This window comes from Vanellus vanellus (assembly GCF_965231255.1).
Source record: "Vanellus vanellus genome assembly, chromosome: 22".
In the NCBI taxonomy this organism is placed as follows: Eukaryota; Metazoa; Chordata; class Aves; order Charadriiformes; family Charadriidae; genus Vanellus; species Vanellus vanellus.
In genome coordinates, this window is record NC_138927.1 from 4,873,599 (window position 1) to 4,897,925 (window position 24,327).

Here is a 24,327-nt window from a genome sequence, read left to right on the forward strand (position 1 = left end):
AAAAAAAAAAAAAACCCATGATTTGAAGCGACAGGAGGAGAAATTTTCTGACAAAGGTTGATTCTGCGGATCACCTGAGGATGACCAGGACCAGAAGCCCTGGCTGTGCCGAAGGGGCTCAGGACTATCTCCCTGGGTGGTACAGCCTCAATTTAGGGAAGAGGGGGTGGTGGGAGGGTGATGGAGAAGAAAAACCCCGTCCCGAGCCATTAGTGCTGCTGAAAGGTGTTTGGTCAGTGTGTAAATCAGCACAGCTGAATCAGAGCTCCCATCTGGTACCTAACGATGTGGGGAGTGGGAAGATACCTTAAAAACACCTTCCCCTCCTCTTCCTCCTCTTCTTCATCCCAATTTTTCTCCCCTTCAGCCCCCGCGGAACCCAAGGCAGGTGGGGGCTGAGACTCCCACTGCCCTTCTGCAGGGAAGGAGCTGCAACCCTCCCCCTCCCCCCCAAAAATAGCCTAAAAATTCTGAATATTGCCCAAGCGGAGGCACGTGCGAGCCAAGAGGTTTGTAAGGCTGAGGCAGACGGGGCTGGCAAGCGGGATGCCGCTGGGCTGAGCCACCCCGCTCCCCTCGGGGCCACGGCGGGGGCCGGGGGACCGTGTCCCCCCCGGTGCTGGGGAGCTGGCGGGGAGTGATGCCACCGCTCCGGTAGAAAGGGCTTCGCTGCCCGTAGCCCCCCGTCGCGGGGCCGGAGCTGCGGCTGCGGTGGGTGCCCGGCAGGCGAGACAAGGCGATGCTGTTCAGCGCCACAGACCCGCTCTGTGCAGCAGCGGGTGTTTTCCAGGCTGGGTGGCTTTTCCCTTTCCTTTTGTGCCGGCGTTAGCGCAACCTCTGCCCCTTTCACCGCTCTGAAACCACTTTCCCCCCTCCCCCCCCCCCCGCTCCGCTTTGCTAAAAAGCAGCAAACAAGCAGTTTTCAGCTGCAGTAAATATGAGCAGCTCTTTTTCCTCTCTCTCTCTCTTTTTTTTTTTTTTTTCTTCTTTTTTCTTTTTTTCCTAATTCCTGAACCTCTAATAATGCTGCAGGAATCTGTAACTTCTCAGCTGATAACATCCGGATACGTCCGACCGTGAACATCCAACGGCTGAAAAACTCAGTGGAGAATGACCGGGGTGAGCAGCAAGGCGTGATGAACACCAAACTCTCCAAATCCTTTGAAATCGTACTTGTGTGCCCTCATAGCCAGCGTCTTCTGCCTTGGGTCCTATTTGCCTGCGGATTTCGGTCACTCAGGCTTAGGTTGCATATGTTTTACTCCATCAGAGAGCTGCCTTTGCTTTTTCTTATGAGGAGAGAAAAGGAAAGGACAAATACCATCTCATGTTTCAACTCGACGTTTCTTCCCATTTAGGGAAAATTCATCTCGGAGGGTGATAATGGCAATTTTCTATGAGAAAACCCATCAGCCCCAGGCGAGGCAGTGTCTGACGGCGGCTCCTGCTCCAGGCGTGGGCACCCCTTGGGTGCTGGTCTGTCTGTGGTCCAGCAGAAACGGCATCTTTAGGTGCTCCTGCAAACTTCCCGTGCCTGTATTCACTTTGTTAATTTAAAAAAAAAAAAAAATCTACAAAAATTATCTGCTGTTATTTGGGCAAAGCAGGATGTCAGCTGTCCCCACCGCCGCCTTCCTCCTCCTCCTCCTCCTCCTCCTCGCCAGCCCTCTCCACCTTCCCCGGTCCCCCCTTCGCAACTGGCGCTGTTTATTCTGCTGCATGTGCTTCATATTTTTGCTTAATACTAATTCACATAAAATCCCTGTGAAGAAGAACCACCCATCTACACATATGGAAACAGTCTCGGCACGCAGTCCCCGTACCCAGCTGGGAGTCGGAAAGCCGTGTACAGCTCAAAATTAGGATACAGACAAGTGGTGAATGTGGGAGAAAAGGCAGTTAAAAGGAGAAAACCACGGCATGTAAATGGGTTATTACTTCAATCACCCAATTAGGAATCTATGGGCTCTCTTCTTCGTCTCTTCTAAGGCAACAATATAATTAATTAAAGAGCAATGTCTCCTCCGCTCCCGTCTGTCACTCAGCGGCGAGTCCGAGTGAGCCTCCCATGAACCACCAACTACAAACCATGAAGTTATTAGTAAAAAAAATATAGGGGGGAGGGGGGGAGAAAAAAAAAAAACCCAACAACCCAACCCCAGCACCCCGACGCCGCAGCGATATCGCCGGCCCGTTGACGCCACGGATCAGGTGACGCCGCTCTCCCACCCAGCGGATGCCGAGCCGGCGGCTCTGCCGTGCCGACCACAGAACCACCAGCCAGCCGGGGCTACCTGGGCTACCGGCGGGGTTTTCCTCTTCCTCCCCCTCGCTGCTGCCTCTCCCATCCCTCCTCCTCCTCCTCCAGCAGAGCCGGGATACAGGACGAGGGGGATGGCTTCCAACAGCATCTTCGACTCCTTCGCCACCTACTCCTCCGCTTTCCTGCGCGGTGAGTACAGCCCCGGCTCTTTTGTTCCTTGGTGGCAGGAAACAGCGTCAGGTTTTGTATTTATTTCATTTATTAATTTTTTTTTTTTTTTTTTTGCAAGGAAGCAAAGTGGCAGTGGGTTCCGATGCGGCTTTGCTGGCACCTCGCTCCTTGCCGCTGCCCGCCGGGGTTTTTCTGCGATGCTCCTGGCTGCTGCGGGGGTTTGGGTTTGGTGGGTGGTTTGCTGCCATTTATTTTGGCCGTATATTTTGGTTGCAGCGCTGGGAAAGGGTCGGGGCTGAGCGGCGCTGGGGTCGGTGGGATGCGTTTGTCCGCGCCGTTAGCCGGGCGCTGGGCGGGTGCAGCTCGAGGTGCTGTGCGGGGGGAGCAAAAATCTGCAGAAATGGAAATTTCTTCTAAAGAGAAACCAGTTTGCACGGGGAGGAGGGCTGCGGGAGATGAGGGCTGCGTTCGAGCTTATAATTTTATATAGAATCATAGAATTGTTGGGGTTGGAAGGGACCTTTAAGATCATCAATCCCAACCATAAAAACCAGAGGTGCGATAGTCTAAATGTGAAAACCCGCGGTGACTGCGTATAGCGCTTTGCTAAATCTATAACTCCGTTGGGTGATGCATTTGCTCACCCCGCTCCTCCCGGCCCCTCCGCACACCCCGGGACACGACGCTCTCGTCCCTCCCGGCCGCCTTGGGATGGCCAAACCGCCCGCGAGAGGGGATGGCTCCTCCCCAAATTCCTCCTCCGCTCGGTCCCAGCTCCCAGCAGGCTCGAGTGTCCCCAAAATTGAACCCACCTTCATTTCACAACCGCCATCTTCTCGTCGCGACTCCTCTGCTGCCGGGGATGAACCGGGCTGGAGCTGCCGGGACCGTGGCTCCCCAGCGTGTGCCCGGATCTTTTTGGGGAGACGCCGGGGCCTTGCTAACGCCTCGGGCAGAGCTCTGCAGCCTCTTGCTTTTGCCCTTCCCCTGTTTGTCACCGTGATTCAGGAGGAAAAGCTTGAGCTGGTCATGGTCTCCAGGGCCCAGGTCCTGAGCGGTGGCTCGGCGCGTCGCACTGAGCCCCGGCAGGTCAGGGGAGGGTGATTACAAATCCCTACCCAGCGAGCGAAATGCAGCAGGTCATCCAGAAACGCGTCACTGCCGACCAGATTTTGGCCTATTTTCGCGAAGGCAAAAGGTTACGTGTCCTTTTGAGGCGGATCGGTGGTGTCAACCTGCGCCGCCGCCACCACATCTCCTTGGGCTTCCAGTCATCTTCTGAGCAGAGGCTGCTGGAGAGGCAGCAGAAGGGGGCAGGGATGGAAATGGGGATGGGGATGCAGGTAGGGATGGGGGCTGAATTCGCACTGGCTTCCCCGGCCCCGTCGTGGGTACGCCGTGCCGGAGCACAGGGAGAATAGGCAAAATAGCCACGTTCATCTCGACGCCCTCCGCTCGGGAGATGGTGGCATTATAAATGTGTCCTTTGTACTCCGTGCAGCTAATTAAAGGCAGTCCCATGGCAAGGAAATAAGAGAAGTTTATAAAAAACATTTGCATGGTTCTTTTTAATCTATACTTCTCCCTCCGCAAGCCAGATGAAGAAATGCCGGGGTTTAACTGGGCTTGCTCATTTAAAAATAAAAAGAGAGCGAGAAACAGAAATATCACGTCTTGTATGCAATTTCCATACAAATAGGAACTCATAAAAGCAATAAACATCTTTGTTTCAGACATAATTTTTTATTAAATGGGGGAGAATTAAATGATTGCACCAAGGATGGAAAATGGCCAAATGGTGAAACATTTGGTTAGTATTAGGACAAGAAATCCTTGTTTTCTTTAAGGAGCTCACTGTGTCTTGTGTCTTCTCCTGCCCGGCTAGATTTGGGTGAGTGCTGCAAAACATTCATGAACATTCATTTAAATTCCTCATGGCTTTGGGGGATTCGACCGCATTCATAGTTTTTGTTTGCTTTTCTGGGCACATCCATGAAAATGGGTGTTTGTTTGCGCAAATATTTAAGGAATGAAACGAAAAATCCCGAAGGTATTCACTAGTTAGTCTGGAAATGCCTTTTTTTTTTTTTTTTTTTTAATATAGAAAAGAGATTTTTTGCCTTTCCAATGGGGCGGGCGAAGGAGCCCCACGTGGGAGAGCGGCACCAATCCCCGCTCGCAGGCGCCGGATTCACAACCCAGTAAATTATCTGGTGGGGACTGAAATAAATTTGCCTCCAGCCGATGGTTTTGGGGATATAAACCCCATTTTTGGTGGCCAGCGCCGGCTTGGCCCTGGGGGCTGCCTTTGCGTCTCCTCGCTTCTCCTGGAGACCAGCCAGAAGTTGTAAGACAAACTGGGCTGAACTGGGGGGACTCTTCCCTGCAGCTCCCACCGGCCGAACCCCACCATGGGTCCCAGCCCCGGCTCCCAGCGCAGCACGTGGGACCCGACCGAGCCGCGGCCGCACTCCTCTGCAATGCTGCAAAACACTTTTCTGTCCCTTTTTTTTTTTTTTCTGCAAGGAAAAAGAAAAATACGCGTCTTTTTCTGCTCCACCCGAGCACCTCACGGCTCAGCTCCTGGCTCTGCCTGTGTCCTCCTGGCGCCTCCGGAGCCGCCGTCCTGGTGGCAGCCGGTGGCCTGTAAGTCATCAAACCACAAATGTCACATCCGTGAGTCAGTTCTTTGTTACCGATGGCTATCGGGACGGGGACGCCTCAGCCACAGGGACCGGTTTCTCATCAGCCACCGCTGCGCCTTGAGCGGAAACCTGCAGGGATGGCCGCGGGGTGCGATGCTCCGTGGGGACACCGAGGGAGGAGCAAGGTGCCGGTGGCTCGGATGCTCTCAGCCCTTTCGCCTGAGGGTTGGGGGTTGTTTTGCCTCGGGGGGAGCCCTGCGAAGGCTTACTGGTGGCACGGGCTGGCTCCTCTGCTCGGGGTGTTCGTGATGGCCTTGTTCAGCTCTTCCTAGCTCGGACTGCTGATGTTTGTTTGCCATTTTTCCCTTGGTTTTTGTAAATCTACAACCACGCAGGAACAGCTCGTCAACCGTCGCTGTCCACCCATCCTCCCCCCAGTGAAAACGAAACGGTGTTATATCGCCTTTTTTTTTTTTTTTTTTTTTTTTTGGCCTCTTTCTCCATCACGGCGGTGTCCTCTTGGGCGGCTGCCCTCGCCCCACCGCCTCGGGCCTGGCGTCCAAGGAGGGCATTTTACCGTTTGTTTTGCAACTGCACGAATGTGGGCCCACTCTCCGCCCTGTTTGGCCGTGATGCGGTGCTCAGCGCTGCTCTAAGGGGCCTGGGACTCATCCTGGGGTTTGGTCCCTGCTTTGCCGCTTCTCCCGGGCTCTCCGGGTCCTCGCCTCCGGTTGATTGGAGCAAATTTCCTCCTGTCTCTGCGCCACCTTCTCCGTTTTGCTAAAGGGATCGGGTGGTCCGTGCGACCGCAGGGAGCCTGAGGGTCCCTGCTGGCCCTTCACAGCCTCATTAGCCTAACGAACAGGTGGGGTTTTGCCTAAAGAGGGGAGCTCGGGGGCTTGGAGGGTCCCTGTGGAGCTGCTCTGCCCCCAGGGAAGGCAGTGGGGTTGTGGTCCCATCCAGGGCAGCTTTGCCAGGGGGGTCCGAAATCCCCCTGAGAACATCATCCACCCCGTAAGGGGAAGAAATGAGCCGTGGTCCCGCGGGGAACCCACCCCGTCCCCAAAACACGGTGCTCGGATGGACAAACTGACTCCTCCTGGTCCCAGCCCTGCCTCGGTAGGTGCTGGAGGAGGAGCAGGAGGAAACCCTGCGGTGGCACAGGCGGTGCCGGTTGCCTTTGGCTTCTGAAAGTGGGTGATGCCAACTGCCCTGGTGTGGCGGGCGGCCGTTATTTCTTCTCTGGAAGGTCGCTGAGTCCGTGCTTTTCCCCAGTTTGCCGCCAGCGTGGATTAGTCAGAGTTTCGCAATTGCTGCGTTGGGGGCTGTGGGCTGAGGCTGCCGCCGGAGCTGGTGTGTCCCACGGTGCGGAGAAGCTGTCCGGGTGCTCCGGCGGTGCCCCGGCATGGTGTCTCTCTGTGCTGCACCCCCATGTCACCGGCGGCTTTCCTCGCCTGCCGGAGCGGAGGTGACGGCCCCGGCTCACCCCAAGCACAGGTTTCTTTTTCCGCCCTTCCCGTAACTGGCCACCGCAGGATTCCCGCTCAGAAAACTTCCTTTTAATGGATTTCTGTGTTTCTTCCTGACCACAGAAAACTGTAACCCTGACAGTGCTTCGGGTCGTTTTCTCCTCCTCCTGCCACGCCGTGCTCTGGGCGATGCCTCCGGCGGAGGCAGGGCGGGCAGGCGCCGGGTCACACCGCGCACCTCTAACGGTGTCACCGACCTTTGCCATTGTGTTTCCCTGAAGGCAGATGCTTTGTCTCATCCTGTAACATCCAAGGTGATTTTTTTTTTTAATTTTTTCTTTTTTTTTTTTTTTTTTTTTAATATGGGCAACCTCCAACCTCGGCTCCCTGCCAGCGTGACGACGGTACATCGCACCGGGGTCTGCGGTGCTCCGGCACCGGTGGTGGGAGGCACAGGGACCATCCCTGCCCGCAGCCGGGCACGTTATCTGTCTGCCGATGGGCGAAGCACGGCAGAGCCTGATTGCTGGGGAGAGGAGGGACATCCCCGGAGATGTCCACGTGCCCACGAGCATTGCAGTCTCCATGAACGTTCGCACACCTACGAGCACTGCCGTACCCGCAGCGGTTTGCACGCCCGGGAGCGCTGCACCCCCGGCAGCTCCCCTGCAGTCCCGGCTCACCCCGAGCCCCCGCGCCCCCCTGCCCCTGTGCAAACCCTCCCTCTGCTCCCCCCCTCCAGCTCCCCGGGGGGGGGGGGGCACGGGGAGCCCCAGCGCCGCCCCAGCCCGCGTGCCGGGGCTCTGGTGCGCGGCACCACGTGGCCACGAAATCTGGTTTGCCTCCATCCCTCCTCCCCTCCCGGGGAAGGCTTCTGCGCTCGGAGCTCAGCGGCTCCTGATTGACTGTCAGTGGCTTTGCCTTTTCCAAGGGCACCCTGCTGACTGGTGGCATGTCTTTTTTTTTTCTTTTTTCTTTTTTTTTTTTTTTTTAAATATATTTGTGTGTGTGTGTGTGGGAACGAGTATAAATCCATTGTCTCTCATCACCTTGTTATGATCTAATAGGGGTAGAGAGACAGTGGCGTTCCCCTTTGCTGAGCACTTTAATTCATGATGATTTCTTTGACTTGATCTCCTCCGATATGTCGTCAGTGTTTGCGGTCCACTGTTTTGGCCGCGTACGGTTTGGGAAACAAAGAATGAGCCGTATGTTTGCAGGCTCAGATCCACACATGGTCGGCATTAGGAGCAAGAATGCGACTTCCCATCCGAAGCGACGAGCCCGAGCCACGGGCCACGCCGTAAATACACCCCGAACGCGGCTGAGCGAGGGAAGGGAGAGGAGAGCCTGGCAAAACCTGCCCGGAGGTCTCCAGTGGCCCCGGGGCTACCAAGAGGGGCTCAGCCCGGGGGATGCGCCTCCCCTCTCCCTCCGGCTGCCGCTGCACCCGATTCTCCTCCTGGTTATGTCCCGGTGGGGGGGGGAAGATGTCGCTGTGGGGTGATGTGCATTAGGTGTGGATCCAGAGGGCTGAGCTCTGTCCCAGGACGTCCCATCGCACTTTCGTTTCCCTTGGCTCTGGGGCGGCACCCCCGACGTGCCGGGGACGGAGCGGGGGCGAAGGCTGGGGCTGAATCCGCACTCCCGTCCCTTTCATCCCAGAGATCCCACGGCCTTTACCTTCAGTTCCTGCCCTTGCCCTGCCACCGCTGTAACCAAAGCGATGCCGTGGGCTCTCTGCGGAGCCCACCATGAGCGTGGGGGAGGTGAGACATCCCCCCCCCGCTGCCGCCAGCCGGCTCCTGCCGACACCGCTCCACAACCGAGGGTGCCCCTCTTGCTGGACGGGGAGTCGCGGTGCTGCAGGGGAAGGTGGGGGGCGCGGGCAGGCGAAGGAGGAGCTTCTTTTCAGGGTGGGGATGTGCCCTGTGGTGTTAGGGGTGTTGGGGTGCACCAGATTCGGTCCCCCCGGTTATATAGATGCTACGGACGTTTGCTGGGTCACGGGGAGCATCCCTGGTGTTAGTGCCGGCTGAAACCGCGGATGCTTCAGCCTTTTTGGTTGCAAACACAAACCCTCCTCCACCCTCCGGACCTGCTGCTGCTCCCCGCCTTGTCCAGTAAAATTTCACTCTAATTCTCCCCATTTCTGCCTCTTCCCTTTGCCACCCTGGCCTCGCCATGCCGGCGGCGGATGTGGTTTCCCGGCCGGCGGGGACGGCAAAGCTCTTCGCAGAAGCATCCCCCGGGGATGCAGCCCCCTCCTGGACACCCCTCTGTCGGAGGAGGGCGCGTGGGGATGGGGGAGAGGGGGCACCCACCTCCCCCACAGGGCGCCCACATCCCGCCTCGGCCGCTTCTGAGAGGGCAGGATGCGGCCCCAGCGCGCCAGGCGCTGTACGGACCGTCGTGACGCCGCGACGCACCGACAGCCTAAAGCAACACCCAAGCCGGCCACGACAGCGGTCTGCGGGGTGCCAGGCACAGCCTTTGACCGCAGCATTATCCTCCTCCTCCTCGGCTCTTGCCTTTCTAAAAATGCTTTAATTTTATTTTTTTTCTTCTTCTTTTTTTTTTTTTTTTTTTTCAAGAAAGTGGGACAGCCGACGCGTCTGCAATCTGGGGGTATTTTCCATAACATAAACATATTAAAAAGAAAAAGAAAAGGGAAAATAAAAAGAAACAATGATTTTCCATTCCCACTGGAAGCGGCGAGTGCGTTTGGAACATGAGGAACGTATTACTCAAGCTATTGTAAAATAAAATATAAAAACAACCAAAATAGGAGGAGAAGGGATAGATTTTAGAAAAAAAAAAAAAAAGGCCTCAGTTGGGAAGGGAGACGCTAAAAAATGGGCTTTTTTTTCAACAATCTCTGTCGTGTAGCGGGGCCCTGTAGAGAGCTGACCTTTGCCTCCGGCACGGCCGGAGCCTGGATGGAGGGGTAAGGGCCTCCCGGATTTGTATTTCCACTTGGGGAGATGCAGCTCCCCCCGTGACGACTGGGACGGGACCTCCCGCCACCCTGGATGGTCCCATCACCCCGGCAAGGAGCGTCCCACAAGGGGTTCATGTCCCCAAGGTGCCACCAGCTTTGTGACCGCGATTCGGGGCAGCGGTTGGCGAGGGATGTGCTAGCGGTGCCCCAAATCGCCGCCAGCACCGGCAATGCGTCCCCTCCAGCCCGACCCGCCGGGGTCTGGGGCACCCACCGCCCTCGCTGAGGTTTCCCCGGTGCTTTTGGCATCGTGGTGGGGTTTCACCTCGTAACCACGAGCTGTCGGTGGGGGGAAGCCACGGGGAACCCGGCCGGGAGGAGGCGCCTTCCAAGGGTCCTTTCTCCCGGTAATGATGGGATTTAGGGTTTTGGGGATGCATTGGGTTTTTTCAGTCGCTCTGTGTGTGTGTGTGTGTGTGTGTGTTTATGGCAGCTAAAATGGGATGTGATTTCACAGGGCGGCATGGTTTTTGTTAAAATAGCTTCTAAAAAAAATCAAAACAAAATGGCAGGAATGATGTTAGCGGCACAACCCTGGACCGAAGTCTGCCCCGGCTTCTCGCACCCTCCGCGCCTCCTGGGCCCCGGCCAGGGCTCAGTCTGGCACGGGGACAGACAGACAGACAAAGGGTGTCGCAAACTCTCTGCGCGCCGAGGGAGAGTACGCCGGTGCCCGTGATTTCGGGATGGGGTGAGCTGGTTGTTAAAAGACGCTCAGATGCTCGTTATGTTAATGAACCTCGACTGGGGCTTCGTTAGAGGTTTTCTGCCGTGCCGAACGGAGCCGACAGCCCCGGGGTCCGTGCGTCCGTTAGATGGGGGCTGCTTAAACAGCAGCTGGAGGTTCGTGCATTGACATTGACTTTGCAGTGAAGGGGAGGTTTTTTTGGAGGAAAAAAACCTCAGCGAGCGACTGGAGCGGTGGCTTTGTGATCTCCGGGGCGAGCACGTGGGCTATTCCCGGGAGCGGCACGTTTCCTAACCAGCAAGGCAGCCCGCGCACGCCTCCCGTCCGGCCGCTGCCGCTGGCGGGGCTGTTACAGGAATATCCCCAGCTGTAGCTCGATTTCTCTCCCAACGGGAAGCCAAAAAGCTGGGGAGGAAGCTACACTCAATTACAAATACTAAAAACTGCTGCTAAAAATGCCGACTTCCATTCCTCTTTGAATCGCTTACAAAATATTTAAAGGAATACCGCTCCCCGCGTGCCACGCTCGGCAGCGGCGGGTGCAAGCGAGCGGGAAGAAGATGCGGGAGCCGGGAGAGGGGCCGCGGCTCCGCAGGGTGCGTGGAAAAGCCGGGGAGGCTGTTTCTTCACAGCCTGGCAGGCATGTAATGCCAGACACGGGCTGCGCCGTTTCCCTTTAAACTGGAAGCGTAGGCATGGAGATAATTTAAGGACAGAGCACGGTGCCGTGATTTCAGCGACTTGAAGTCGGGAATAAAGTGCTTCGCGGGGATTTGCGACAGACTGTGCCGATTTCCCTCATTAGGAGAGAGAAAGTGCCGGGCAGGGAACGTAAAGAATAAATCTGATGTGCTGTTCCAAAATTACGCCCTCGTTCTGCAGCTCCTTTGCAACCACGCTGCATTTTACTGGCCACTTTTGTGCCCAATTACCTTGAACCCTGTAATTAAACACCTTTTTTTATTAGCCCTGGGTGGGTTTGGAAAATCTCGCTGCATGAGCGAGCCCACCGCTTTTTTTGCTTTTTTTTTTTTTTTTTTTTTTTTTTTCCCATAAAACTCAGCAGAACTGCCAGGCTGGGAGGAGCGGTCCCAGCCCCGGCTCCTCGGCCCTCGGCAGGGCGGTGGGACACCCACCGGTGTCTCGGCCCCGTCGGATCCCACAAACATGCTTTAAACCTCCCCTCCCTCTGCCGCTAATAGGGACCTTTAAGCACCAAAGCCTTTCAGACCCAAATTTCCTCCGTGTTAGTGCCGCGCGTTTGCTTTTGCGCCTCGAGGTGGGCACAGAGCTTCACTTCGCTTGGTTTTTTCCCCCAAATATCCCGTTTCTGCTCCCTGGTAGCACTCCTTTCCCACCAAGCGTGGCAGCCCTGCGATTGCAAGCAGGGGCTTGACCCGCTCTTGGGCTGCGGAAATCCATCTCCATTGGCTTTCTCTTGTTGTTTTGGGGACTTTTGGTCAGTTGTAGGACAGGTTGAGTTTGGGGGGGGGATTGCGGAGGCGTTTCGCGGTGGAGCTGGCGCTGGTGGGACCTCGGCACTGCTGGGAGCCGGGCCGGCGCAGCTTGGTCCTGAGCTGAGTTCATCCCGCTGGTTGAAATCAGGGGCTCCTCGAAATCGGAGGGTCCTCAGTGCTGGAGGTGGGATGCGCACGTGGTACTGGGATCCGTGTTGCATGACGGGGTCTGGTGTGAGGGGTTTGCTGTGGCCGAGGGGTGGGAGATGGGGGAACCTTGCCGGAGAGCCCCCACGTGTGGCCGGGCTCATAGAATCATAGAGTCGCTGAGGTTGGAAGGGACCTTGAAGATCATCAGGTCCAACCATTACCCTCCCCTGACACAACCACTGCTAAACCACGTCCCCAAGTACCACATGTACCCTTTTTTTAAACACCTCCAGGGATGGCGAATCCACCCCCTCCCCGGGCAGCCTCTTCCAGTGTTTAAATAACCCTTTCGGTGAAAAAACTTTTCCTAATATCCAGTCTCAGCCTCGCCTGCCATAACCTGAACCCATTTCCTCTCGTCCTCTCGGGGTCCTTGGGGAAGGCTGCGGCGGAGCTGCGGATTGAACCCGGTCGTCTTGCTCGCCTCGCCAATGCCTTCGCCTGCAGCCCGTGCTTCCTGCCAGCGAGGGCCCGCCGCTCGGCCGGCGGAGGAAACCTAAAAACATTCTCCGAAACCACCAGTTTTGGAGGGTCAGGCAGGTGCGGAGCGGCTCAGAGCCCGGGACGCGGCTGAGGTTGCGTTTCGCAGATAAGATCCCCTCTCTCCCCGCAGAGCTGGCTGCTCGTGCGAGACCGAAAGCCGCCACCGTTTTGTCTGGGCAAGTTCTCCATTTCTCTCGTCTCCAGCCCCAACCTGCTGCTGAACCGCTCCAACTTCCCGGGCTGCCGTCTGGGCCGGGGCGAGGAGCCCGCTCGTGGTGTCAGCCGGCCGACCCCCGCAGACAGGCACCTCCTGCTCCCAGACGAACTTTTAGAAGAAACTTCTGCAAAAAAAAAAAAAAAAAAAAAAAAAAAAAATTAAAAAAGAAGCTCTCGCTGATGAGCGCAGGGCGGGGGGTTTGGTGGAGGCGAGCAGGCACGGTTCCCCTTCCAAGCCACTGGAGATGGATGAGGAGCAAACAGTGACTTAACAGTGGTTCCTAAATAACATCGCGTTTGATTTGTCTGCGTTCGTAGCCAGAAACCAGAAAAGTACCTTCTGCGTCGTTTTTAGCCTGTGACTAATTCCTCCGAGTGGGGGGTTTGTTCTGTGCTTGAAGGGACGCGTAAGTGCCGGGTGAATTCGCAGGCTGAGCCCCCTCGGGGGGGTGTTTTCTGGAGATACTCTTCAACCACCAGACTTATCGGTGGGGGATGTTGGGCAAACTCGCATCGACGAGTGTCTTTACGGAAGGGCAAATACGAAAGCAAACGTTTGCAGCAGAATAAAACAATCCCAGGAAGGGGCAGAAGCAACGCAACCCAGAGCCCATCTCGTCAAAGCGGCCCAACCACAGCCCCGCCGCAAAACAGCATCGCCCGCAGTTATTCGTAGAAGTGAAAGTAGTGAATAATTGCGAAAGGCAAAAGAACCTTGGAAAAAAAGTGGTGTGGGCCTGCAGGACAATGAGCACCCGGAGCCAGAGGCTGGTTTTCTCAGAATGACTTTGCTGGAGGAGAGCCGTTGGCGGCAGAGTTTGAGGTTGCTCCATGTCGCTGCTGGAGGATCTTCACTGTTCCTCCTGCGGGTTGCCACGAAGTCTGGCGGAGGTGGCAGAACTCAGGGATTGATCACGTAGGGATGATAAACACCACTCGTGGCAAGAGCTGGTCCTTGCCCGGCACCTCATTTTTTTTTTGTGGAAAAGGGCCAATGTGTTGCATTGACAGAAACGTTTGGGGTCCGATCCCGGCGCTGGCATGGCTAAAGGGCTGCCTGCCGGCCCGAGCCCCCCTCTGCCTTCTGCCTTGAGCTACAAGGCAGAGCTAACGAGCTGCGCGCGCCAACGATTTCATGGGCAACCTGCTTGAGGAGCAACCCCAGTAAGGTGGACCTGGGGTGGCGACTGAGCGCAGAGGTGCAGGACCTGCCCGCGGGGCTGAGCAGGCAGCTGCCTGCGGGCAAGCTGTGCGTCGCCGACCGTTCGCTCCCGCTCCGGGCCAAGCAGCATCGCGACGGGCTGGAGAAACGCACCGCCGGCCTCCCGTGCGCGTTTCTCCAGCCGTACGCGGTGCCGCTTGGTGCAGCTTTTTTGGGCTCCGTTGCTCCAGTAGGTCCCGTTCTTCCCACTCCTGACCCCTCCCTTTAAATACCAGTTTGGGACGACTTTTCCAAACCGTCCTCTTGCCGGAGAACTGCTATCGGCCACCCCGCGCTGGCACTGCTCTGCAAAGCTCATCTGCCCGCAGACAGGTGGGGAAAACCCTCGCGCGGATGAAAGCTGCGGGATTAGGCACATTTATAAACCACGCGTTTATAAAGTAAAGCACCTCCTGTGATCTGCCTCCCTCCCAACCCGCCGGCTCTGCCTCCGCCAGGGCTCAGCCCGGGCACGAGAAACCCAGTAACCACCTCGGGGGGAAGATGGGGAACGCATCGGGGCTGAGGCGGGAGGGGGAGGGGACGTCCACGCCGGTGTCACCGCCGGCCACCACGGCGTGCCGGGGCTCTCGAATCTACGGGGTGCCCTCGGGGTGACGGGGCTGGGTTCCCTTTGCCGTGCTGATTTCCCGCAGGGAAATCAAACATTTCTGGTGCGTTTGCATTTGCCTGTAAAGCTGCTTTTGCTGAGACGTGAGCCTGAGATGCTCTACCAGACCCCAACCAAAAGGGAAATCGGAGTTCCCTGTCTGACACCAGCGCCTGTCGCAGGCAGCTGCCTGCCCCCTCCTGCCCTCCTGGGCAGCGGGGGGGGGGGGGAACCACCCAGTTCTGCCCCCACAGCCGAGGGGTATTTGCAGACATCGCAGCCCTGAGGCAGCTAAAGCTTTGGCCGAGGTTCGCCGACGGCCCTTCGCCGGGGAGGCAGGCGAGTGCGCAGGAATGTGAGCGGTTCCCAGCGTTCACTTTCTCTCTTTTCACGTCTGACTTCCCCAAAGGGATCGCTGGGCGGCCGGAGCCCCGCGCAGCCCTGCTTCACCCCGCCAGGGCTCCAGTACCGCAAACCTCGGCACGGCGCAGGAGCACCGAGCACCCGTTTCATACCCAGCATCACCCCAACATTCCGGGTCAGGCTGTCGGGAACAGCAGGGAAAAATACTCTTTAGGAAACCCCATCGCACCCTCACCCGCCGTACGGGGACAGGAGGTCGATTTTTCCCACCCCGACAGGGATGGGGACGAGCGATGGGGCGGTGTTGCCAATGCACGGCTATTTTCGGAGGCAAGAAATGGCTTTCTGCAGCCTTACGGTGTTGCAAGAGTGCTTCGCTCAGCACGTGCAGGAGGATTTCCCTGCGCCCCGGCGCGCTGCCTGGGAGCCCTTCCGTGAGAGCAGCTCCTCCGAGCGCCTCTCCTCGAAATTAGAAATCATATCGTGTTTTTTCTGCATCCACCCCGTGTACTTTTCTCGTCATCATGTGTTTTTCGGTTCCTCTTTCCACCATCCAGACGTTTCCCCTTTTTCTTTCCTTTGGAATTTTTTTTGTTTCTCCCCCTGTCGCGTTTTGGGTTGTGAAGGGCTCGGCACCGCCCCGGGCTCCGTGGGACAGGCGCTGCCTGGGGACCCGGCGCTCAGTCCCTTCCCTCGGGGTTTCGGCTGCGCCGGGCTCCGGGGGCTCCAGGGAGGTCCCATGTGTCCCATGAAACGCTCAGCACGGCTTCATCCACCTGCCTTCCAGCCTGGGGAACGGACGCATTGGAGATGTCTCCCTGCGAGAAGAGTCCTCGTGCCCCAGAGGGTCTGGCACGAGGCATCGCACCCCTCGAAATCTCCTCCGAAACCCCCAAAGAGAGAGAAACTCCCATGAACTTGAATAGTTCTGAACAAAGCCCAATGTTTCCAGTTGTGTTATCCACCTTTGGGCATTTTTGGAGGAGATGGGATGTCCTTAGGTGCTCCGTAACCTTTGCATGAATAGTTCTTTTTCTCTGCATAAGCACATTCTTAAAGGAGCATTGGGCTTTCATTCTCCACTTACTTCAACCGTCGTACTTCTCTGTTCACTTGTTTAAATCAAGCATAAAGCTCTAACTGTTCTTTGAATATTTATGACTAGTTTTTATCTCATGCCATGCATACAAAACATACTTGATTTCTTTCCTAAAAGTTTTTTCAAGTGCAAAGTTTTAAAAACATGTGGCTTTTATTGCAGGCAGGAATGAATAACAGCATTCCACCCGTAACCACATTAAATGGAACAGTAATATTCATATGCGTAAGGGCAAAAGCTGCCTTGTTTCCTATTTGCAGTTGAACTCTGAAATTAATTAAGAACTAAAAGGATCTGACAGTCATTAGGATCTTTTAAAAAGGAGTGGAAGTGGCAGATGGGACCCACGCTCCAAAAAGCTCGGCGGTGCTATCAATAGCACAGAGGATGTGAGCCCTGAACATGCTCCTCATTGTCGGGCCGTTGTGGGGAGAGGAGAATCGCGGTCCCGAACAATGAAGAATGGCACTTTCGTGACTTCAGAACCGCAGGATTCACGTCAATCGCACTCGTGCTCCTAAGTCACTTCGCAGCTTTTGAAAACCCCGTCTCATCCCGTCGGCGCTCGAGTATCTGCGCTACGCCCGGAGCGCAGGGTGCCCGCCAAGGGCTGGTGCCGGGGGGGGCGGTGGGTCCCCGCTCCCCTCGCGCGCTCTTTAGAGAGACGAGAGCTGCCCCAACAGCCGCGGCGTCCCTCCCGATTCACCCCGGCGCGTGCGCTTGGGGGTCACCGCTCTGGTCCCCCGGTGGCCGAGGATGCCCGTGCGGGTGCGCACGCGTGTGGAGCATCTCCCTGGGGATGCCGATTGAAATGAGGATTGGTAATAAAATGCGCTGGTCTAAAATGGGGAGAATTGGGAGGACAGGCAAGCCCCAAAGCTGTAAGGAGTCAACGACCACTTCGCCAGCCGTGGTCTTTTCTAATCATTCAAAGGATGATGAATGAAACCTGGCGCCGGGTAACCAGGGGGGAATCTCATCTTGATTTTCCCTGGTGAGAGCATTTCACGCCAGGATCTGAAACTCTTGCCGAAGTCTTCCTCCTCCTCCTCCGGCCGCCCCAAGCAAGGATCCCGGGCGCCGGGCGCTGGGGCTGCGTACGTAGACGGCAAGACGAATTTGAGCAGCCGCGGCTGCCGTGGGGTTAAGGGACGTCCCGGCTCAGGAGTTGGTGGCGAGCTGCAGCCCTGGCCCTGGAAGCGGGCGCTGAGCAGGGCTTCCCCCTCTGCGGGTATCGCCCAACCCTGGGGCGCAGCGGCCGCCGCGCAGAGCCCGGTGCAGCACTGCTGGAGTCGTCAACAGGCCGATCTCGCAGCTGGTCCCTCGCCCAAGCGCAGCCTTCCCCCTGATTTATGGCGGGGGGCAGCCGCTGCCTTTTCTCCCCCCTCCCGCCCCGCAGTTTCCCCTTATTTCTTCCCCTGAGCCCCGCGGCTTCCTCCCGCAGGAACCTCTGCCTGCAGCGCCCGTAATTGCCCCGGGGGAGCCCGTTTTAGCGGTGACACTCAGGGGTTAAAAATTGTCACCATCGTGCACCCCATTGGACCCAGCATCTGTTGTTTGATTTATGAATGAATAGCACGCTCCCTCCCTGCATGCTGCTCTCAGATCCCCTTCCCTTAACTACAAAATAGATCCAGACACCCGCATGGCCCTACTGCGCGCCGTGCTCCTGAGAGGTCTGAGGCAGAGTTTGCGATGAATTTTTAATAGAAAGCTTCCTATAAGCCTCTGCGCTCGCTTCCTTGCCGTCGGAACGAGCGGCTCTGCTGCTAAACAGCAGCTCAAATGAATTACAAACTGCAGAGGAGCCTGTAAGGGAAGTAATCCCAGCGAGTCATGATTTAAAGAGCCGCTGACCTCCCTGCGATGTGAACAGTAGCTTTTAAGTATTTGAAAAGAGGCCCGTGCAAATCCTGGGTCTTACACACTATTAACCTCCTCTGGAGCGCAGGGAGGGTGGCGGGGGAATAATCCCCACGTGCCGATGCCTCCTGGTCTGTGGAGGACGTGAGCAGTGTGAGGTTTGTGCCCTGTTTGAGACTCTGAATCCTGCTGTGCTGAAAAGGATAATTGAAATGAAAGACGTTTCCCGCCGGGGCACGGTGCCGCAGGTCCCCGTAGCCCTGGGATGGCTTTGCTCGCTCGAACACCTCTCTGCAGAAGCGGCCACTGGGTCGCTTTGCTGGGCTCTGCGCCTCCAGGGGTCACCAGCCAGTTTGGGGTTGCGGGGAGCCCAGTTTGACGCTGCCCTGTGTTTTCGGTCTCGTTTTATATTGCTGCAAGTGGGCGACTGGCTTTGCACCTACGCGGCGGCGAAGCGCAGGGCCACGCGATGGGTTATGGGGGTGGGTCTGCATCCCCTCGCCCTGAAGTCAAGAACAAGTCAGGGCGCAGAGGGTGCCGGAGAGAGCGGCTTTTGGGGAGGGAGCAGGACGTGGTACCCTGCGCACCTGGGAACACATCGGCAACTGATTCGGGATATTTTGGGGAGACTCTGAGGACACCAAGGTGATGTAATTAGGTGCACTTTCCAACAGCGTAAAAAGGGATTAGAGAAATTTGCGGATGGCAGGGCTGTGAGCGGACACTGGATGGACAAAGCAACCAAACTGGGAAAGGCTGGGAATATAAAGCTGGAAACAAGCATCCTGCTGCAGGGACGTAACTCTGTCCTGCCGGGACCGACCCCAAAATCACCCAGTGGGGGGGTTGCAGGTGGGGGTGGGCAGCCACGACGGGGCTCCCCCTCCCTGCACGGCTCCGGAGGCGCAGCTCCGGGGGGAAGGGGGGTGACGGGGTGACACCCCCGGGGCTGCGCAGGCAGGTGGCCGGGGGCAAAGGCGGGGTGACCCCGGGGGAGGGGGGGGGGGGGGGGGGTTCGGCAGCGGGAAGAAGCAGAAGCCGCACCGCCTTGCAGTGGGCCGGGGCAGGCGGCGGGCGGGGAGGGATGGGGGGGGGTCAGCGGGCCGGGCCGCCCCGTCGCGCCCGCCCCGTCGCGGAGCCGCCACGGCGGAGCCTCGGCGCCAACTACCGGCCGCGCCGCCGCCCTGCAGCGCATGCGCGGTGTGACCCTCTCCATCCCCTCCGTGCCCACCTCCCCCCCCCCCCCCCCCCCCCCGCCATCCCCGGGGAGGGAAAGGGGGTCCCGGGAGCCCCCGGCAAACCCCGGCGTGGGGCCGCGGCGGGTCCTCCCCACCCGCAGCTCCGGGGTTTGCGTGGGTCCCCCCCGCTGCTGAACGGGGGGTGGAAAATAGAACTAATCCCGGCGGCCGCTTTCACCTAAAAAGGGCAGGATTGTAGCGCCGGTAACTGCGGGAGACGGCCCCACTCGCGGGGCTGCCGCCCGCCCCCCCGGGCCCCGCCGCCCCCCGCCGCCGGTTGCGCTCGGAGCTGCCCCCGGCACCGGCTCGACGGAGCCGCCTCTCCCGGCGCGGCTCCCCGGGGGGCCGGTGCAGCCACCCGCGCCGGTCCCGGCCGCTGCAGCCAGGGAACCTCCGCTCCTCCTCATTAAAAAAAAAACCCAAACAAAACAAAACAAAAAAAAATAAAAACCAAAACAACTATTTTTTTTTTCTTTTGGGCAAACACGGGGTTTTTCTGGCTCTTGCGAGCAGCGGGGTGCGGAGCTGGGCCCGGGCTCGCCCCGCGGCTTGCGGAGAAAAATTAAGTGTGCGGAGGGCAGTCAGGAAAAGGAGAAAAAATTTGGGGGTGTTGGTTTTTTTTGTTGTTGTTGTTGGTTTTTTTTTATTTTGTTTTGTTTTGTTTTAAGGAAAATTGCGTTTCACACCGCGCAGCGTGGAGCCGGGAAGAGTTGCGGCCCGGCCGGCTCCGCTCCGACGGGCCGTCCCGGTGCCGGTCCCTAAACACCATCGAGCAGCGCCCGGGCGGAGCTGAGCCCCACCGGGGACCAACCGGGCGGCGCGGGCAGAGAAACCTCCGTCTCGGCCCCCGCTTCTGCCCCCCGCCCGCCCCGCGGTTCGCTCTTTCCGCGGGCAGCCGCGGAGCGAACCGCCGCCTTCGTTGTGTTCCCGCAGAACCGGTGGCTTCGCCACGAATTTTCTCGCCAACGATTCCGGCCGGAGCCGCCGGCTCTGCCCGCAGCCGCAGCTCCGGGGGAGCGGCCGGGGGCGCCGGGGGCTGCGGGCGCCCCGGGACCGCCGCAGATGGAGGCGGTTTTCATTTTTTTGGGGGGAGGAGGGGAAGACAGAAGTGGGAGGCTGGGGAGCAGCGGTTTTCGGCGGAGGCCGCGGGGAGAGCCGCCCCCGTCGGGGACACGCGTGTGCCGGTGGTCCCCAGCGGCTGCCCCGCGTCCGCCGCTCCCGCCACGGCCACGCCACCGCGGGGGGCGGCAGCGGGAGCGTTCCGCGGCGGGGGACGTGCTGCATTCCCAGCCGCTCTGCACGGCGGCGGCTCCGACCCCAAACCGGCCCCACCGCGCCCCAAAACCCTCCGGCGGCGGCGGCGGCCAGAAGCCACCGGGGCCCCGACGTGCCGCCCGCCCCGCCGGGCCAACCCCGCGGGGGCGTGGCTCCCCACGGCCACGCCTTCTCAGGCTAAACCACGCCTCTTTCGCCCTTACCCCCGCCCCTTTCGGTTGTGGCCACGCCCCCTCGGCCCGCAGGAGCCGGACGGGGGGCGGGGGGAAGGACCCCCCGCGGCCGTCCCATTGGCGCGGCGCCCCGTCCGTCAGGGCGCGGCCCGCCCCCCCCGGGGCCGGCAGTAAATACGGTACCGGGCGGCGCGGCTGACACTTGGGAGCTGCTTTCGGGGCCGCCCGGCGGAGGGGACCCGCCTGCAACCGAGGGCGCCCGGCCGCGACGTGGCTCTGCCGGGGCTCCGCGCCGCCTTTCCCCGGGCGGGGCCGGAGGGAACCGTAGCGAAACCACCGGGGAGCGACCCCGCAGCCGGGCGGGAGCGGATAACCCGTACCGCTTTCCCCGCCGAGGACGGCGATCTGCCGGGACGGAGCGAGGCAGCGCGGGGCCCGGCCGCCGCTGCCCCCGCCGCGCCCCACCGCCGAGCCCCGCCGCAGCCGAGCGGTGGGCGCCGGGTCCCGCCGGGCCCCTCCTCGTACCCCCCGGTCGCGGCGGCTCCCTGACGCCCGCCGTTGTGATGCGTATTCCCGTAGACCCGAGCACCAGCAGGCGCTTCACACCCCCCTCCACGGCCTTCCCCTGCGGTAAGATGGGCGAGAACAGCGGGGCGCTGGGGGCCCCCGCACCGGGCGCCCGGGCTCGACCCGAGGTCCGCTCCGTCGTGGATGTACTGGCCGACCACGCCGGCGAGCTGGTGCGCACCGACAGCCCCAACTTCTTGTGCTCGGTGCTGCCGTCCCACTGGAGGTGCAACAAGACGCTGCCCGTCGCCTTCAAGGTAAGCCGGGAGCTCCCGGGGGGGGGAGGGCTGCGACCGGGCAGGTAGCCCCGGCGGCTCGGAGGGACCGGCTGGGCTCCGGGCTTGCCCTCCGCCCCGACCCACTCGCCTCTTTCCCTCCGCCCCTTTCACTTTAACTCGCTCTTGACATCACCTTCAAGCGAGCCCGGTTTATTATTTTTAATCAAGTCTCCGCATTGCCCCGCGGTCACAGCATCTTAGATATTCTGTACAGTTAGGAGCTCTCAGGCGACTTTGAAGTTTAATGAGAGTGGAGGTTAATTACCTTCCTGGGAGAGGGAGAGAGAGGCAGGGAAGGGAGATCTAATCTGCAAAAAGAAAGCGAAGAGCTGAAGCGGCGGCTCCGGGGCTGCGCTGCCCGGGCTCCCCGCGGCCGCCCGGCTCCGCTCCCGCGGGACGGAGCGACCCGACGGGGCACCCCCGGGCCGGGCATCCCCGCTCAGCCCCCGCGGCTGGGGCTCGGGGCAACGGGGCTGAGGGCAGAAAAGCCAAAAAATCGCGGAGAGGGGGGGACCGGGCAGGACGGCAACGGAGTCCCGGGGAGCCCGGCGGGGAGCGGGGGGGGGGTTGTGTGTGTGTGTTGCAAACCGGGTTCCCGCGGCCGTCCCGGTACCGGGAGCTCGGGACGCTGCTCCCCGGGCAGGGGGGGCCCTTCCCCGCCTGCCGGGCGCAGGTTCCGCGTCCCCCTCCGCGGTTGCGCTCCCCGGGTCGGGCGCGGAGCTCCGGGCCCCCGCGTTCGGCAACGCTTCTTTTGTTATTTTTTTTTTTTTTCCCCCGAATCAAACAAAATAACAGCCCAGTTCCCCCCAGCGGGGCCGAGGGCGGGCTGACCCCCCCCTCCCCACCCCGTGGAAGCCCCCCGCTCCTTTTAACCCCCTTTTTTAAGCTCATTTCCCCCTTCCCCCTCCGATTTTCCAGCCGCCTTCGAATTGCTTTTAGTTTTGCTTTGGTTTTGTAGGGGGGGGGGGACCGTAGAGCAGGTTTAGCTCCCGAGGGCGGTTAATTTTAGCCTAAAATCCTCTCGTCCTGCCGCAGGTCGTAGCCCTCGGAGATGTGCCCGATGGGACGGTGGTGACGGTGATGGCGGGGAACGACGAAAACTACTCGGCAGAGCTCCGCAACGCCTCCGCCGTCATGAAAAACCAAGTAGCGAGATTTAACGACCTCAGATTTGTTGGGAGAAGCGGCAGGGGTAGGTACCGGCCAGGGAATGGTTGGCTTTTTAATTTGGCTTTTTAGAGAGAGAAAAAAAAAAAAAAGAGGGGAAAAAAAAAAGAGGAGGGGGGAAAATCGGTGGGTTTTTTTGTTTTGTTTTATTTTAACGGAGTATTTCTCGTGGTTTCGTTGCTGCGGGCTGGGCTTGTTCACGCAGAGATTAGCTCCCCCCAGCCCCAAAGCGGTTCCCGAGCGGGCGATGGGAGGGATGCGGGAGCAGGGATGCGGGAGCAGGGATGCTGGAGCAGCTCCCGCCGGCTCTGCCCCGCTCCTCCCGGGGTTATTTATTTTTTTTTCCCCCTCTGCCCAGGTGTCGGGAAAGGACGGAGCAGGAAAAAAAAAAAAAAAAAAAACAAAACCAAAACACCAAAAAAACCCCAAACCCTGGTTGTAAACCCCCCGCGGGGTGAAGCCCTCTCAGGTGTGGGGCTGGCCCGGCCCCAGCCCAAACCCTCCCCAGTTTCTCTCCCCGACGGGATGTGGGGATGTGCGCGGTGGGTCGGTGCGTCCCCTCCGCAGGTGAATGCGCTGAGGGGCAGTACCACCCCCCCACCCCACCCCCACCCCCACCCCCCGCCGGCTCGTTTGGCAACCGGGGAAAAGCGAGTGTTTAAAGTAAAATAATAAGGCAGCGCTCGGCATAAGGGGGTGCCCAAAGGCTCCTCTCAATGGGGAGATGCGGGTGCTGGGTTTTTGTTTTTTTTTTGGGGGGGGGCAGTTTCGCTCGTTTTCTCCACGTTTGTTGCGTGGTAAAGCGGGAGCGAAATTTTCTTTTTTTTTTTTTTTTTTTTTTTTTCTGGCCGGAGAGGTTGGCTCTGTCGTTTAGCTTTAATCGGATTCCCGCTGCCGGCTTTCTCAAAACAAAACCGGTAAGGAAATGGGGCTGCGCCCTACGAGGAGAGGGGAAGAAATCCCCTGGAAATGCCGAGGGGCGGTGGGTGCCGGGGGCAGAGCCCCCCCCCCCCCCCCCGCCTGGCAGCCGCGCTCTGCCCCATGGCAGAGAGCAAAACGAGAATTTCAGCATTTCAGCACCAATAAACGCTGCAGATCGAAGCCTACTTAATCGGTCATCTAAACAAAAATAAGAATATTGGATTTTAACGGCTGTGTGGCGGCATGTTCTCAAAGGCTTCGGATGTGTACACACAATGTCAGATATATTTTGACTTCTCTGCATTAATTAAAAGCAGTGATGTTAGGAATTATTTGCATGTAATAACTGTTTACTTGTTCCTCTTTATGAAACTTGAATAGTTTACATTCTTTCATACATTTCCTTTTTCCTGTTGGCTCCTTCTCCGTGTTGCAGTTTCTTTAAAACTCTCTACTTAACTGGTTGCAGGTTGATGGATGGAAAATGTTTTTCTTTTATGAATTAAGCTTTCATTTCTGTAATCAATTATTCTCTTAGGCTCTTTTCTTTCTGTCGGGGTTGTTGGTTTTTTTTCATCCTCCTTACACAAATTTCCAAACTGAATGCAACCCAATCTCAGCTTGACTCTTGAATTCATTATTAACTTTCCTCCTCTGCAGTCCCAAGCTCTGAATTAACAGTAGTTTACAGTTTCAGAAAGCACTTGGGTGAATAGTCACCTTTCCTCCGGCAGAGTCCTGGCAAATACTCATTACAGCAGTGGAAACACCTCCGCCGCCTCTTAACGGGCTTCGGAGCGGGGAGCTGATTTTTATTGTTAATATAGTCTTGCGGGATGAGGCTTTGTAATATTTGCAGAGAAATAACCCCATCGGGGCTCCCCGGGGCTGGCGTGGAGGCGGCACGGTGGGGTTTTCTTGCAGCGTGAAGCGTGAGCTTAGTTCCCCGTGTACGGCCGTGCTTTCCCG

General features: G+C 58.4%; 1 protein-coding gene across 1 annotated transcript in view; it reads left to right on the forward strand.

The window, feature by feature from the left end:
• Positions 1–2,394: 2,394 nt before the first annotated feature.
• RUNX3 (RUNX family transcription factor 3) overlaps positions 2,395–24,327 on the forward strand; it is a gene marked incomplete at its 5' end in the record, with an annotated part of 56,844 nt that continues 34,911 nt past the window's right edge. Inside the window, 3 exons of the mRNA XM_082494114.1 lie at positions 2,395–2,452; positions 21,005–21,249; positions 22,306–22,462. Of these exons, the coding sequence (XP_082350240.1) occupies positions 2,395–2,452; positions 21,005–21,249; positions 22,306–22,462 (460 nt within the window). The remainder of the gene's footprint in view (positions 2,453–21,004; positions 21,250–22,305; positions 22,463–24,327) is intronic.